Source organism: Pteropus alecto, unplaced genomic scaffold (genome assembly GCF_000325575.1).
Source record: "Pteropus alecto unplaced genomic scaffold, ASM32557v1 scaffold124, whole genome shotgun sequence".
Taxonomy (NCBI): domain Eukaryota; kingdom Metazoa; phylum Chordata; class Mammalia; order Chiroptera; family Pteropodidae; genus Pteropus; species Pteropus alecto.
Genome location: NW_006435779.1, coordinates 1,655,390 through 1,672,551, shown reverse-complemented (window position 1 = coordinate 1,672,551; position 17,162 = coordinate 1,655,390). Strand labels below are relative to the sequence as shown.

At 46.8% G+C, this 17,162-nt stretch overlaps 1 protein-coding gene across 10 annotated transcripts in view; it reads left to right on the top strand.

Annotated features, from left to right (window-relative positions):
- Positions 1-8,892: 8,892 nt before the first annotated feature.
- Positions 8,893-17,162, top strand: part of TPRA1 (transmembrane protein adipocyte associated 1) — a 14,220-nt gene continuing 5,950 nt past the window's right edge. Inside the window, exons 1-4 of one of the 10 annotated variants that reach the window (XM_025046473.1) lie at positions 9,224-9,572; positions 15,734-15,836; positions 16,137-16,277; positions 16,698-16,830. In XM_025046473.1, coding sequence (XP_024902241.1) covers positions 16,153-16,277; positions 16,698-16,830 — 258 coding nt within the window. In that variant the 5' untranslated portion in view covers positions 9,224-9,572; positions 15,734-15,836; positions 16,137-16,152. Of the gene's footprint in view, positions 9,059-9,222; positions 9,573-9,846; positions 15,837-16,136; positions 16,278-16,697; positions 16,831-17,162 lie in introns of those variants that run through there. The other 9 variants (XM_025046472.1, XM_025046470.1, XM_025046471.1 and 6 more) reach the window with 9 other exon arrangements.

Below are 17,162 nucleotides of genomic sequence, written 5' to 3'. Positions count from 1 at the left end.
AAAATAAACTTCTGCCTAACATCCATCAATATTCATTAAATGCAGAGGCCATTCAAGGAATAAAACCTATTATTGAGGAATATCTCAAAAAAGGCCTCATCGTTCCTTGCACAAGCCCTTGCAATACTCCTATCCTCCCTGTTAAAAAAACCTTGTAGGAGGTGGTGGAGATTTGTTGAAGCTCTAAAAGCTATAAATAGTATAGTCATGCCTTGGCACCCAGTCATGCCTAACCCTCATACCTACTCTCAGCCATACCACAGGCAAGTAAATTCTTTTCAGTTATAGACTTTTGTAGTGCTTTCTTAAGCATCCCTGGTGATCCTGAAAGCCAGTTCTTATTTGCTTTCAATGGGAAGGACATCAGTAATGCCTCAGGGCCACATTGAAAGTCTGACTTAACATTTCTCAAAATTTAAAGGCAGATATTGCCCATATATAATTCCCTTACCAGTCTACCCTTTTACAATATGTGGATGACCTCCTCCTCTACTCACCCTCTAAGGAAGCATCCCTGGAAGATAACCTTCACCTCCTTCAAGAATTAGCAAAAAAGAGACATAAGGTAGCTACAGGGAAACTTGAGGACTGTAAGATTCAAATTAATAATCGGGGACATTTAATTACTGATTAAGACATTTAGCCTCCCCTTGGATTCTGATAGGATCCAGGGCATTTTAACTTTTTCAGTCCCCAAGACTAAAAGGCAACTCAGGGATTCCTAGGTTTGGCTGGATAGTGTGGAAATTGGATTCCTATTTTTTCAGTCATGGCTCAACCTTTTACTCCATTCTCAAAGCTGACCAGACAGAGCCTCTCACATGGACTTCAGTAAAGGGATCCCAGAAGGCCTTCAGTAAAATAAAAAGCAACCTTTATTTTCTACCTGCTTTAGGACATCCTAAATATCTATTGCCTTTTTTTCTTTTTGCCCATGGAAGAGAGAGAAATGCCTTAGGTTTCTTGACCCAAAGACATGGAAGCCAACATGGGCCCATTGGATACTACAGTCAACAATTAGATCCAGTGGCTAAAAGTCTTCCTCGCTGTATGAGACCCATTGTGGCCACTGCCAATCTATTACAACATGTAGAAGAGGTAGTAAAGGGCTCTCCAGTGACTCCTCATGTGCCTCATTCAGTGGAAACCCTACTTAACTCTCAACAAACTCAGCACTCCTCTGCTAGCTGACTAACCTCCTATGAAGTTCTTTTATTGTCTACATCTAATGTGACTCTTGCTCTGAGGCAGGATAGTTACCCTAGAGAAGTTCCCCCATCCCTCCAGGATGTGGCTCTGGAATTTTTCCTCAGTTCTTTATGCAGTCTTCTCCCTGTTTTGATTTCAAGCATGGGACTCCAGCATTAGAAACAAGCCAAGGTCAGAAGACAACATAGATGAACTTGGGCCAACTCCTCCCCTCCAGGTGGCATGGAAAACCAGCCAAGAGTGGGAGGCAGGCCGGATAGCTTTGGGACACCCCTCACCCCCAAGAAAACAAAAGTCTGTAATTCAGACATCTTGGGGCAGACTCTCTGAGCTACCCGCACTTTTAAGTGTGTACTTTCGCTTTAATAAAACTTGTGCTTTCTTGCTTGCTGTTTGTCCGGCCCTTGAATTATTTCTCGAGGCATAAGACAAGAACCTGGTCACCAGAGCTCTGGAGTCTGGGTCCCTCTTTAGACTCCCACCCTGTTGAGCTCTCTGGCATCAGTTCCATGTGAGTCTGAATCCTGCTACTCTCCTTCCTCTGCCCTCTGAAGAAACTCCTTATGACTGCCTGACATTAGCAGACCAACTACTAACTCCTTGAATGATTAACAGGAAACACCTCTTGAAAATGCTGAATTTGTTTGGCTTACTGATAGTTCTTACCTAAAATATGAAACAGGCCACTATCAAACAGGCTAAGCAATTGTCTCTAAATGAAACCATTGAGGCCAGTCTGATGCCCCAGGCAAGTTTTGCTCAACAAGTGGAGTTCTATGTATTAATTTTAGCTCGCAATTTAGCAAAAGGTAAAACAGTTGGCATTTATACTAACAACAGGTACATCTTTGGTGTTGCCCATGACTTTGGTATACTCTGGAAACAAAGAGGATTCTTGATTTCTTCCAGACAAAAGATAAAAGCAGTTCATAAGTTTTAGAACTCTTAGGAGGCTATCTAATTACCTAAATTTTAGCAATCTTTTGCCTGGACATTCAATGGCAAACATGGAGGAAAGTAAAGGTAATCATTTGGCTGACACTACTACTAAATAAGCAGCATTAAAACAATCTCAGCCCTTAATGGAAGAACCTGTGCTACCAGCTGAAGCAATTCAAGATTTTTGAAAGATAACGTTATGGAAGCATTTAGATGTTTGACAAAATAGAAAGTAGTAGTTAGAGCAAGGCTGTAAATTTGACCTTAGAAGATATTTATGGGTAGGTCCAAATGACTGATCCCTCCTCTTTGATTGCATACAATATCATATATTACAATATGTATATGACTTAACTCACTGGAACACTGAAAAAAAAAAAAAAAAGGTTTTCTTGGGGAAAACAATACGACTGGAAATCTTCTCTAAAGATAGCTCCCTAGGTATACCCAAAATGCCAAATCTGCCCAAAGCATAACCCTGGAAAACCCATCCACACTTCAATAGGGCATTTTCCTTTGCCTTTAGACCCCTTTGAGGTTTGGCAAATGACTTTTTCAGTTGCCTCCTTGTCAGTGTTACGAGTACAAGTTAGTGATGATTTGTACGTGTTCTCATTGGCTGAAAGCATTTTCATGCCACAGAAGCACAGCCATAGCACTAAGTAAAACACTCCTTGAGAAGATCTTCCCCACTTGGGGAATCCCCACAGAGCTTCATAGTGACTGGGGAGCTCATTTCACAGGACAAATTATACAATCTATCTGTAAGATGTGGCTGATTTTGCAACATTTACATTGTGCTGATCATCTCCAGATCTCCAGTCTTATAGAATGGACTGACAGGGTAATCAAAATTGAATTGGCAAAACTTGTGGGGTCTTTTCATCTGCCTTGGCCTAAGGCTCTTCCCTTAGTATTGTTCAACCTAAGATCTACTCCCCTTGACAAACATAGACTATCTCCTTTTGAAATTACTGGCAGACTCATGAGGTTCATTCAAGGAATATATGAATCTGCACTGCTGAAAGGAGACCTCCAGATTTTCTGTAAAGAACTCATTAGGGTACTTAAGACTAACTCACCGCTCATGGAGTAATCTTTCTATAGTGCGCTCCTGGGAGGCGAAGATCTACAATGTTGTAACCTCCGACTGGGAGATTTTGTCTAGTGTAAAGGCCACCTCCATAAAGATGGCCTTCAGCTCCAATGGAAAGGGCTATGTCAGGTATTGCTAACTACCCCTTGTGCTGCTAAACTTAAGGATATTGGCTCATGGATTCATGTTTCTCATTTAAAAAGTACACACACCTGAGTGGTCATCTCAGCCTTTTGGAGATTTTAAGCTAAAAATCTGTGAACAACCCAAGACTGCCACTAGAATTCTCATTCTGGAATCAAAGCAGGTGGCACGTGATGTAGGCACGTGATGACTCTTGCCAAACCCCAGACCAGGCCAATTATACATGATTCCACACAGCAACTCTCACACTTAGTCTTTCCTTTAACTACCTTTATTTCATTTATTGATTGTATTGCTATCATAACATAATTTTTGCCTAATCAAAACTCTTGAGAAAACATTCTTCCTTTTCTTAGCTCTTTAGTCTAATTTCAAGACTAACATATTCAGATTTTTATGTCTGCTTACTACAATGAATACCCTATTTGCCTTTCAACACCCTTTTGTTGCTGTTGTCCAACGATTATCTGTCAGCACCGATTTAACCGTCAGATATGCACCCGAGCTAACTTACTTAGGATGACTGGAATTAGTGGCTTGGCCCTTAAGCGTTGAAAGCTTATGAAACCTAACTGGACATAACTCTGGATATAAATTCCTACTCTGTTCTCAAACCTCAAAAAAATGGAATACATGACCTTCCTGTAGCCAGATTCATCCGTATGGTCCCCTCCAAACCACAAGGGAATACCCATAAATATAATCTGGACTCTTACTGATAACTTGTATGTTTGATAATACAAGTGATTCAGGAAGAATCTTGAGTTTTGTCCATTTAAAAATGTAACTACACTCTCGTATGATTCGGACGACCATGAGTTCACACCTCAATGGGCCTTATTATTCTTACAATGTCTCTCTAATGTGGGGAAATCAGTATATAATGCCACACAATCTTGGAAGGTAGATGTCCTTTTGCTCCCAAATACTACTAGGGGACTAGATAAAAAATTTGGCATTTGATGGAAAATAGGTAAAAATCTATCTTTTAGGGAATCCTAGCCCCAAAACTTAGAACATTCAAACCCATGCTGATACTTCAATCTTAACTCAAATATATAGAAACCTCAGCTGCTCTTTTAATCACACTCATAAATCATAAATGATGACTTTAATGCCTTCTGTGTTGACAACTATTATGATCAACCAACATATGGAGGACATGAAATCCCTGCCTCAAAAATAGGCTTAATACTCCCTTTACAGTCTGGGGTTAATTGCACACTCTCATTTGAGGGCACCAGGTGTTTCTCCTTGTGTGGGACCCAAATATATGTCACCTTGCCAACTTGATGAGCAAGGCAGATATGGTATTGTTATGTTAGTATCTGATGTCACTGGAAAGACTCTCCTTTCCTCTGCCATTATCCCTGGTTTAGGTACTCTTGTCTATAGACTGACCAAAATGGACCAAACAGAATTGGGATTTTGGGCATGGTCTTTTCAGTACTCTCCCCAACCAAAACCCCATAATAATCAATGAGGCTTTGGGCATGTCTTCACTAGAGTTTTCTTTTTTTGGTATGGAGTAGCTCAATTAGAAAAGTCTATCAGAAATCTTTCTATTCTTATAGCACAATCATGGAATATTATTGCAACTACTCTTGAAGAACTACAAGGAATGACTGACAGTCTGGCTGAGGTAGCAGTACAAAACCATACGGTCTGGATGTGTTAGCCACCTAGCAAGGTGGTACTTTGCCTTACCAGGAAAGGAATGTTGTTTCTGTATTAACAAATCAGGCAAAATGATTCAATGGCTTGAAGTTCTGAAACAAAACATTAAAATCCCTTGAAAAGACTGAACATTACCCTATAAATTGGGATTGGGCATACTTATTTAGTTGGCTGGAATAGAGAGCTGGTTTTGTTTTATATTATAGGCCTTAATCATATTGGTTTTTGTAATTATATTGATCACTACTTTAACTAGGTGTTTTACCAGGTGCATTTAAGAATGACTAATGGCCACTACCAGAATAATAGTAGCCCAAGACCTAAAGATGTTACAATCAATAAATCCAACTGAGACCACCTCTTAGCTCTGCTTCCAACGAGCCTCCTATTGCTCAAATGTGTACATAAGCACTCTTACTGTACACACAGGAGACTACTTTCCCTTTACATGGGACATGACATACCAGCAATGAGCCTTCCTGGAGAAGAGGGATTGATGTTGCTTTTCCAATGACAGATCAACGATACTTCCCAATGGTTGATCATCAATGCTTTCTTAGGAAAGATCTTGAACAAAAAGGGGAAATGTGAAAGGAAACAGCAAAATAAAGTTGGTATTGTCAAGAGAGCAATCTAAAATGGAGGCCTCTAGGAAGTTGGCCTCTCCACGTGCAACTGAACTGTTGAAGTGGGCTAAACCAAATGGCTACTTTCTGATACAGTTCCTAGAACTGGCTATGCATCACTGAATCTTCTATTAAAAAAATAAAAATTTCATCTAGGAATAGACAAAAGCAATTAATCATTTATAGCATAGTATAAGTCTGCTTTGCCAGCCCCAATCACAGCTCTTTCAAAGCAACTTGTATAACTTCTTTGGAAGCCCCTCTTTTTCTGTCTTTATAAACTCAATCCTTTTCTTTCTCCCTAGGAATACAGTTGGGATTCTACCCAAATCTGTGCCTCCCCGATTTGAAATTCCTAAAAAAAATCCCAAATAAAGCTTTTGTTTGCCTTGTAGTTCTCAAAGTTGACACCCACTAGGTCTTGCAATAAACTTCCACAGCATCTTCTCCTACCACGTATGCCACTAATAGCATAGGATCTGTGAGCCCTGTGGCCTATGGAATAGCCCTTTCCTGCTGTGAGCCTCACTCTAAGCTGGAAGCCTTTAATATCACCCTGAGATGTATGGGCAAGAGCAGCATTGCCAGGTGTGGAATATATCTCCTCCAGAACCCAAAGAGTAGGTTCTGGCATTGTGTTTCCTTTCCTGTGATGGGGTGGGCAAAGTGCAATCATTTGTCCTTTACTTTGGAAGTGATGTCATGGTATGCCCCAGACAACTAGACCCCTACAAATTTAACTGATGTGGCAAGCCCCCAAGTCTTTACAGGGTTTATCTTCCGTCCTTGTGAATAAAATTGCCTCTTCAGGTCTTCATCTACTTGTTCAGCCAGCCAGATCAGTGGGATATCATTGATACAATAAACCAATGCAGTATTCTGCAAAATGTCCAGATGGCCAGGGCCCTTCAGATTATATGAAGATATGAAGACAAAGGGTGGGAGAGTGACCATAGGCCTGGGGCAAGACCATAATGTAAACTGTTGTCCCTCCTTGTGAATCTAAACAGTTCCTGAAAGGGATAGTTAGATCAAAGGTCATCCACCTGAGGCCATGTTGATGACACTAGCAATGACACCAGCCCAGGACCTGCAATTGGGGTTGAGTTTGCAACAGTTCACTACCAATCTGTATTTTTTCAAGGCCAGACTGATGAATTAAATAGGGATGTGATGGAGCTCAACCCTTTCCACATGCTTTAGGTCTTCAAGGGTGACTAATCTCTGTCATTTTCCCTGCCATATGATATTGTTTTTTATTTATTATCTTGGTTGAGGTGGGTGGGTGAGGGGAAGAAAGTTTCAGGGACTTTCGCTTGACCTTCATCTTTATGAAAACTCTCACCACTCAAACCAAGGAACCAATGTGGACATTTTGTTGACTGCTGAGTATGTTCATCCCAGTGATCTATTCAGCCTTCTGGCTACTACTCTGACTTCAATGGTTCTGTGATGACTGCACCTACTTAGCTCTTGACAGCTGAGCACGACCATCTTGTCTCTATTATTTTGGGACCTCCATTGCTAACAGTGAACCAGTTAGTTCTACAGCAGAGTCACCTTCTGTCAGCCGTGGGCTAGAGAAGATGACTGTTCCTGAGGTGGGTGTAGGGCAAGGAACAGAACTTGGGAGTCAGATTTTTATTACACTCTTATTTATTGAAATTTGCTGATGCTTCACTCTGTTCTGTGTGTGTGGGATACTGCAGTGAAGAAGCCACTGCCCGCCCTGAAGGAAGGGAGTGAAATACAAATCCTCATTTATTCCACAAATAAAATCCCACAGAAACCTACAAATGGGGCCCAAAATTCAGAGTATAGAATATAGAATTGTGCATTGCAATAGTAATATCAAACATTTTTTCCTCTCAAGAAGTCTGTACTGTCTCAAAAAGCATAAAAGTAAAGATGCAAGGTAGTCATTTGGTCTGGTCACAGATACTACAGTTCTCTACCTCTAGCACATTGTAGGAGAGAAGTTTCCTGCCCCTGGAGGTTAGAAGTGGCTTAGGACTTGCTTTTGCCAATTAAATGTAAGTTGGGGTATGTGTATAACTTCCTGGCAGAAACTCTAATTGCTGACCTTGACTCCCTACAGTCCATACATGAAGGCAGGCATCTGCATGGAGCACAGACTCTGCTGGCTGATACGGAAACTGCACGCTGTCCTACTGCCAGCATGGGACAGTCCCAGATAAGCCGAGTCCCAAATGGTCACAAAGTGGTGACATCATAATTTCCCACTGTTTTAGAAAAGGAGCTAGGTGAAGAACAGAGACCAATATCATTCCAGCCCAACTGTGAAGCAACTTTGTTATCATGGGGTGTGTATCTTGGGTTTACTATGGGTGTTTACAATTGGCAACAGGCACTGAGTCAGCCTCAGGACGTTGCAGGGAATGTGACATGCACAGTTCTGTTTTCATGACACTGATATTCTTGTGGGGAGAGGCTGATGACTGACTAGGAAGCAAGTAAATGAATACAATCATGTTAGTGAGACAGTGCTCAGAGGAAATAAAAGGGCATTATTTAACAAAGACTGGACAGCTACTTTAGCTAGAATGTCAGGAAGGAGGAGGCTATGTGACAAAGAGCCAGCCAGACAGGAGCCAGATACAGAGGACTGCAGGGAGGAACAAGCTTGGTATTTAAGGGAGGGAAGCAATGAGGCTTGAGCATGCTGAATGAGGAGGGGGTGGATAGGAAATGAAGAGTTAGTTTTAGGTGGGCATGGGGGTAGGGGTAGACCATGAGGGGACAGTAGAAGAGCCAGGAGAGAACACAGCATAGATGTCAAGCATAGATGTCAGACGGGCAAGGATGGGGTAATCAGGGAAGGCTTCCCAGAGGAAGTTGCCTAAAGAATTGCTGAAGTTAGAAATAATGAGAGGAGGGGCAGCGTCTAGGCTTTGTCACTTCTAAGTTGTGTGGCTTTAGGTAAGTTACTTAATATTTTTAAGCTTCAGATTCCTTCTCTGTAAAATGAGACTAGTAATAACCAACCTACAGGGTTGTGAAAATTAGTGCCTGGATTCTGTATAGTTCTCAATAATGCCGGAGCACTTTGATGTTCAGGCAGCGTGGCACGCTAATGGAAACGCGTCCTTCCGGGGGCAGGGTCGTCCATACTCTGCTTTCCTCGCCCAGATGACCAGAGGTCACCTGGCTGGACTGCCGCTGAAGGGCGCCCAGAGCGGCACGCCGAGGGGACGGTCCCTGGAGGATTCTCCCCTGACCGTCAGGCTCAGCTAGGCCCAAGAGGAGCAGCACTGGCTGGAACGAGCTGGTCCGTTGACGGCTACTGACCGCTGGCAGGCGCGGGGGCCAAGAGGTGGCAGTGTCCACGATCCAGGCTGCCTTCTGGGTGAGAAATGCCACCGCTTGAGTTCCCCGCAGCGTCTTTCTTTCCTCTCGGTGGCTGTGTGCTGTCACTTTAAGAAGCCAGCGGGCCGCTCCGCCTTCTGGACATGTGATTGGCTTCTTCTGCTGTCCGCACCCTCTTTTCACTGTAGCTCCATTCCTATAGGTTACTGGGGGCTGGGGCGGGCCTGAGGGCCCCTAGTAGGGATTGTAGGTGTTTTTTGCCGTTTTGGCTAAACGAAAAGAACGCGTCCACCTACCTGGTCTTCGCTACCGGGAAGCTCCGCACAGTGTCCTGGGGTCCGGTGGGCCTAGCTAGCTGACAGCACCTCGCCTAGCCTCCCCACCTACACCCATTTCCGCTGAGCCCGCGGCCCGCGGCTGTTGCGCAATGCTCCCTGGCCGCCTGCTCTAGGCGCTGAAGGCCGGAGTTCCGTGGCCTATGCCGGGTCCGCGCACCGGCGGCGGCAGATGGGCGGCTAGGGCAGTGGGACCTGAGCGCGGCCTGGGACTCTCAGGTAAGAGGGGACCCTCTGCCCGCTCCTGCCACAGCGTGAAGCCCTACGGCGGGCCCGGCACCTCTAGTCCAGAGAGGCCCCGGCCTCCGCTGCATCTACAGCCCTTTCCTGACTCCTGCCCGGCGGGGAGCTCCCCCACCCCCACCCCGCCGAGCCCGGGTGCATCTATGGTCTCCCCGCAGCAGCCGTGAGGGATCTTGGAGCTGATCGGGACCCCAATCCTCCAATCCTCACATCTGGACTGGGGCCCACCTGTCCCCTCTCCTTCCTCTAGGGAGTGATCCCTTCTCGCTCAGGGCACAGCCTCAGAGGACACCCTCGGAGAAGTTTCAGAGGGCGAAGAGGGACCCTAGTGTGAGGACTCATTAGAATAGGGGAGGAGGTAACTGAAAGTCTCATGGGAGATGTGGGCAGGGGAAGTCTTTGGGAGGAGGCAGTGAACACAGACACAGATACACAGGCCTTCCGGGGCTGTGGAGAATGATCAGGGCTTGCTGACCCTGTGGCTTGGAGTCCTCCCAACCTTCTCCACTCTCCAGAAGGGCTTGGCTGCACTGTGCTGGAGATTCATTTGTCCACATCACATCATAACATTTTGTTGAGAACTTATTTTGTGCCAGGCACTGTTCTAGGGGATTGGGTCATGAGCACCAAGGCGGACAGCTACTAAAAACATTAACACACAGCTAGGGCCACTTCAGACAGAGGCTAAGTGCTGTAAATAAAACACAAGGTGGGCTAGTTGTGAGAGATGGTTAAGGAGGGCTGCTCTGAGGATGTGGCCAGAATGGTGAGACAATGCTGAAAGAAGAGCAAGCACAAAGGCCCTGAGATATGCATAAGCTTAGCAGCTAGGAGGACAAAATGAAAGCCAGGGACTGGACTGTGGAAGGCAATGAGGTAGACTAGTAGGCAGGGGTCAGATCAGGTCGGGCCTTGAAGGAGAGTTAAGGGGCCCAGGGCTCCTCTTCCTCTAGGTCTCCTGCCTGGGCTGCTGGCAGTTTACTAGGAGTGGCCTCTCTAAGACAGTGTCCACCAAGGCTAAAGGATAGGGGGATTTAAAAGCTCAACAACATGCTAGGTGTTGGAAGCACTGAGGGAAGTTACAGCAGCTGTGAAGAACTATAGCCTCTTTCCTCAGGGCTTTTTGTTTTCCCTAGATTTCCCACCCACTAGGAAGTTTTGGTCAATTCTATTGCACAGATGAGAGATAGGAAAGCTGAGGCCCAGAGAGGGGAAGGCTCTTTCCAGGGGCTTCTGACAGGTCTAGCACTGTGTGACCTGAGCTTAGCTGGTATCTGGCCCCACAGTCTGGCCACAGACAAAGGGAGGGAGGTAGAGGCCCTAGCAGTGAGTAGGAAGATGGCCTCTGGACTGTTAATGAGGTCAGGAGAGTCCTTCCCAAGTGGAGGAAACTGTGACAATTTCCCTGGTCCTGAAAGGCCTAAGTATCCCCTTCTCCATTCCCCTTGTCTGGGTTCCACTCCTTCCTCTTGTCTGGGCTCAAGCCCTTCCTCTCTTGCCTTCAGCAAGCCTTCCCACCATCTCTGTTTTCTGAGCCTGGAGACCCCTTCTCTGTCTGGGGGCTTTTGCCCCAAGGCCAGGAGCTTACTCATGGTTGGGGGGAAGAGAATGTGGGACAGTGACTTAACCCCTTTGTGCCTTTCCTTTCTTCCTCTCTACAGTGGGGACAATAGTAGTTCCCTTTTTCTTAGAGGCTGGTGTGATGTTTAAGTACTCTGCCCTATGTCTGCTTACAGTGTTCATAGTTGCTTTATCTTATTTTTATCATTGTTTCAGTTATTTTATAAGCTTTGACACAGAGTGGTAGTTCTGTTGTAGCTGAAGGCCACTTAACTAAGAGCAGCAGTAGTACAACCTGGGAGTATGTTAGAAATGTGGACTATCAGCCCCAGCCTAGGCCTGCTGGATCCAGACAGCACTCAAATCTGAGAAGCAAAGCTTTTCAATCTGCAGGTGGAGAAACTGAGGTCTGGAGAGGGGCACCTGGAAAATTGCTGATTGGGGGCCTGGACTCTGGAGACAAACAGCCTGTGTTGCCGACCTGTCAGGTAGCTGCCCATCTCTGAGCTCTGGTAAATCAGAGAAATCAGATTCAAACTAGCCTAAACAGAAAAGGAAATTTGGGGATTTTATAACTGAAAAGTCCAGGGGGGCAACTAGGTGTGGCTGGATCCAGGGGCTCACATGAGGATCTATCTCCAGGATCTATTTCCAACTGTCTCTCAGCTCTCCGCTCTGGCTTCCTGCTCTCAGCAGATACTGTATCTCTTTCCTAATAATTATAGCAAAAGTCTCAGGGCTGGTTCTCACTGGCTAGGACAATGGTACATCCTTGTTGGCCAGGCTTAGATTGCATGCACATTCCCTGGAGTTGTGGAGGGGTAGAGTCAGCTGTACTTAAACCTCTTGGATGGAGACTAGGAGACCTGAGGTTTCCCCTCAGGAAAATGGGGTGCTGGACAGGCAAAGCCAAGAGAAACCCTTCCAGACACCCCACACTCTGGACTGTATCCAGCTCTTCCCATTCCTGGCCCCTATTCATCCCCACTGGCTTCTCTTTGCCACAGGGGCCTCTTAGCTACCTTGTGGCTGCTGGGTACTTGTACTATACCCCAGCCCTGCCCCAACTGGGGCTGTTTGACACTCTGTCCTAGGCCAGAGCTGGTGTGGGGCTGCCAAGTCCAGAAGTTTGCCCCACAGGAAGTGGGGAGTGAGGCAGAGGGGACTGGTATCTTTCTCCTTGAACTCACAGTCACTTCCAAGTTATCTCAGGTCACCAGAAATTTTGAGGGAGGTGGTACAGCCCATGCCAGCTGTAAGCTCCCTGTGCTCAGTGTGGTGGCCTGTTCCTCACATGGTCCTCACATGGATACAGCGTGGCCACAGTTCAGACATCATACCTCAATCTGAGAGCTACATACAGGTGCATAGAAGGGGGCCTTTGTCCTTGGGGGTATTTGCCAGTCAAGGAAGAACACTTTTCTCAGGAGACTCCCTATGTGGCATCACATGTCCTTGCCTAACCAGCCGCTGATAAAGAGGAGAGAGGGCTCACCCTTCTTGACAGACCAGAGCTCTACAGGGCACTGTCGGCAAAGGGGAGGATGATCATTTGGTGGACTGTCTCCTGCATTGCAGGACATTTGGCAGTCTTGGGCCCTGTCCACAAAAAATCCATAGCACCTTTTCCTCTGTGTCAAACTAGAGCACCGTGTGCCCTGCTGAGGTGTCTGGTACTGTTCCACACAACCACCGCTTACACTCATTAAGGTTCAGCTTCTGGCGCTGGGGAGGACCCTGTCTTGAATGCAGGGCACCATGGAGGGGGTCCCTGAAACAAAATAGCAGCTCGTTAGCAAGGAAGAAGAGGGCCGTGTCTGCTGGAGACACCACTGACAGTGTTGGCCTCACTGCTGCTAAACAGGGCTCAGGCCAGACACCACGATATCGGCTTTCTTTGCTTTCTTCCCTCCCTCTGTGTGTCTGCCAGCAGGTCTTGTGGCCTGACCTCCCTAAGGTATCCCACTGCTGCCACTAGTTAAGCCACTGTCCTCTTGTGCCTGGACTGGTGTGCAGTAGCTCCTGGGTCTCTCTGCTTCAGTTCATTGTCCTTGGCAGCTAAGCGAGCCTCTCCACAGGGAAATGGCACCGCATCACCTGCCTTTGGAAAATCCTTCTCAGTACACTTAGAATGAAGTCACATTGCATGTGGTCACAAGGCCCCATCTGACCTGGCTCTGCCAACCTTTCTGATTTCACGTGTAGTCACACTGGCCTTTTAGCCCTTTGAACAGGTCAAGCCCGTTTGTCTCAGGGTCTGCATCGCTGTCCTGTCTCTGGTATGCTTTTTGTCTAGATTGTTCCAAGGCTGGCTTTTTCTCAGTTATTTGGATCTCAGCTCAAATGTTACCTTGTCTGACAGCCCAATCTGAGGCAGCACCACTTTGCATTCCCTGGGACTCAGCCTTAGCCTGTAAAACAAAGGCTGAGATAACAAGATAGAAGATTATTCCTGTCTGTTGCATGACAGTCTCCATGCAAGCTGTCCAGGACGTGAATGGAGCCCCACTGTGTCTGAGATCCAGACACCTTCCTAATTGCTCTGTTATCCTCAATACATGGCTTCTGTCTCATGGTCTAAGATGGCTGCTCCTGTTTCTACCACCACATTCGCATTCCAGCCAGTTGGAAAGGAGAAAGGTACAACCTGAAATTGGCAAACCTCACTGCTTATGTCTGGCTGGATAAAACTTATTCATATGGCCATAACTAGGGGAGGCTGGGAGAATAGCCATTGCTCTGGGAAGCCACGTGCGAACTAGAATCCACGGGCTCTAGTACTCCAGGAAAGGGTATATGTTGGGGGGCACAGCAGTTTCTATTGTATTTCCTGTCCTGTGCTCTTTTCATCTCAGCACTTATCTCTACGAAGTTTGCTTTTTAAATATGAGGTCTGTGCTGGCTGTTGACCTCTCCTCTAGAAGGAAGGTCCCATGGGAGCAGGTATATTCCAGCACCTGTACTCCTGGCTCAAAGTAGGTGCTCAGCACTGCCTGCTGCTGGTGGAAGATTGCATGAATGAAGCAAGGGTAGATTTCTTTGGCTGCCTTCCCCATTAGTAGAGAACAAGGAAGGAACCAGCTTCTTTCTTTGGACCTACTATGTGTCAGGCATGTGTTCTCTTTAATACTCCTTGCTATTGGTATGTTCTCAAGTTGCAGGTGGGCACGTGACCCCGGCGCCAGTCAGTGGCCTATTGGAGAGAGGGATGGAGGGACCTGAGCCCCAGGTCTTGGCTTACCCCCTCCTCCTATGGAGTCTTTTTTCCCTTTCAGCCAGAGGCAGCACTCAAGTTTCCTGGTTGTGAGGATGTCCCTGGTTCCCTCTACCTCTGGCTTGGGCCTGCTGTTTTTCAGGAATAGTGTTAGTTGACAGACAAGCAGGGATTCCCATTGCATTGCTGCAAGTCTTTCTTGCCAACCTGGGCTATTCCTTGCTGAGTAGGAGACCTGTGCTCTTGGCGTATAAAAGAACATCTCGATTTTAAAACTTTACTGAACTGTAACCCAAACAGATGACAAGTATAGGAACCATAGGTCTGTGGCTCAATGAATTGCTCACAGTGAGCACACTGGTGTACCTATCACCCAGATTAAGTATCCAGAAGCTGGCATGCCTCCCACTATCCCTCTACCCTCCATCCTCTGAAAAGATAACCCTCACCTGGCTCTCTGCGTAAGGTCAGACCACATGTTCACTTGGTGCTTGGCACTCGCGAGGCCCTTTAATGTTGCTGTAGCAGTAATCTATTTTTAAAAAATGATGTCCACAATGTTCCACTGTTGTTCATGTGAGCACTGCCATTCATGTGTATGTTCTGCTGACGGGCATTTGGGCTGCCCCCAGCCTGGGGCTATTATGAACATACCCTGAAGTGGAGATGTGGGTCATAGGACCCTGTTGGTTCAGTCATTTTAAATACTGGTGTCTGTTATGTTCTGGTACCCAGGCCGTGCCTGGCTCACCTTCCCTGGGCTCCCCAAACTCTCTATGGAAGCCTCTGCCCCTGTCAATGTGGGCCCAGCTCTACTGCTGCATGCCTTTAGTCCTATGGCCGGCCCATGAGCCTGCCTTGGTTGTCCAGAGTGGCTCCAGGACCCCAGACAACCAATTCTCATCTTCCAGGCTGGACTCTGACCTCTCATTCTCAGATCATTACATGGGTGCTTGGCTGTGCTCTTCCCCCTTGACTCCTGCTGCCCCCAGCAGCTCCCTGCCATTGCAGGCACAGCTCCCTCCTCAGCACCTCCTCTTTCCTCATCCTTTCCACTTGGAGACCTCCGTGTATCTTCTAGGGATAGTGCAAAATCCCCTCCATCTGCATCTGCCTTTCCAGGGTGGCAGCAGAAGGAGACAAAGGCTTGAGGGCCATCTGAGGTATGCACGATGCCCTGCTCTGACACTTGGCGCCTGTGACCCCACATGTCACTCGGCCTCCAAATAGGTTCTACATGGGTGTGGAGGGTTGGAGCCAAAGCTCAGCTACTGAGGACTTCATGTGTGTTGGGCTGTTGGAGGTGCTTCATGTCATTTATCTGGTGCTCATAGAATGCATACTATTGTTACCCTCATTACAGGGGTTGTGAGAAACTGAGGCACAAAGAAGAAAAGGAAGTAAGGGCAGGCTGGGACGTGAACCTTGTTTCTCTCCTATTTCCCCGGGATTGGAGGGACTAACAGGTGATGCTAAGTAGCTTGCATTGCTGTGCCTGGCACGGAGGCAGGCTCAATCACTGAAGGGAGTACTTTTGTTATTTGAGGGTCACGAGACAGCGAGATGAGGGACTGGGCTCCTGTGTAGGGGTTGGGTTGTGACATGTGTGGGAGTGCCACACCTTCCCTCCTGCCTGGTGTGTGTGTGGGCAGTGGGCAGCATGCCCACTGTAGGTGGCCCCTCTTGTGTTCCACTGGGAACCTGAGACTTAGAGGCCCAAGGCCACACAGCCCCTGTGCTGCTAACATGGTGGCTCACTCCCCCAGGGCTGCTGCTGGTGGGATGGACACCCTGCAGGAGGTGAGTAGGGCCAATGGGAACCTGGCGCTGCCCCTACCCCCAATGCCCAATATCAGTGTGCCGCATCGCTGTCTGCTGCTGCTCTATAAGGACATCGGCACCTCTAGGTGAGGCATTCACGGCCTTGCTGGGCTGGCTGGCTATGTGTGAGCGGGTTTTCCTGGTGTGTGTGTGTGTGTGTGTGTGAGTGTGTGTGCGCGCGCATTAGTGGTTCTCCTTCACGGACACAGAATTTGGTCTCAGAATGGTTCAGAAAAAAAGAATCTTAGAGATGAGTTCTAGGTTTTTCTGGAATAGGTTCTCTGATATAACTAGATTTATAGTCATTAATGATCCTGTTTCTAGTGGTTAAGGGGGCACTGATAGGTTCATGGCATGAAGTGGCAAAACAGTTACTCAGATCATTACCAGTAGCTTCCTGTAGCAGGTTGAGAGAGAGAGAGAGAGAGAGAGAAAGAGAGAAAGTAATGAGAATGGAGGTGGGGTGCAATCTCACCAGTCAGCTGACTTCTATACCCATCTGCTAGGGTCCGGTACTGGGACCTCTTGCTGCTCGTCCCCAATGTGCTCTTCTTCATCTTCCTGCTCTGGAAGCTTCCATTTGCTCGGGCCAAGATCTGCATCACCTCCAGCCCCATTTTTATCACCTTCTACATCCTGGTGAGTTCACTCCAATTGGTGACAGAAAACCCAACTCCAACTGGCTTAAGCAAAAAAGAGAATTATTAATTGCCTCTGTAATAAAAAAAAATAATAATAATAATAAAGCAGCTCTTTAGGTATTGCTGAATCCAGGGGATTAACCAGTGTCATCAGGATTCTGTCTCTCTGCATCTCTGTTCTCCTCTGGTCTTACCTCAGATGAGTTCTTACCATATGGTGTCAAAGGTAGCCAAGAGCAGCTTTGAGCTAACATACTGCCTCCATACCTCTTTCCTGATGGTGCCAGTGTAGACCTGGTCTGCCTTCTGATTGGCCCACCTTAGATTCTC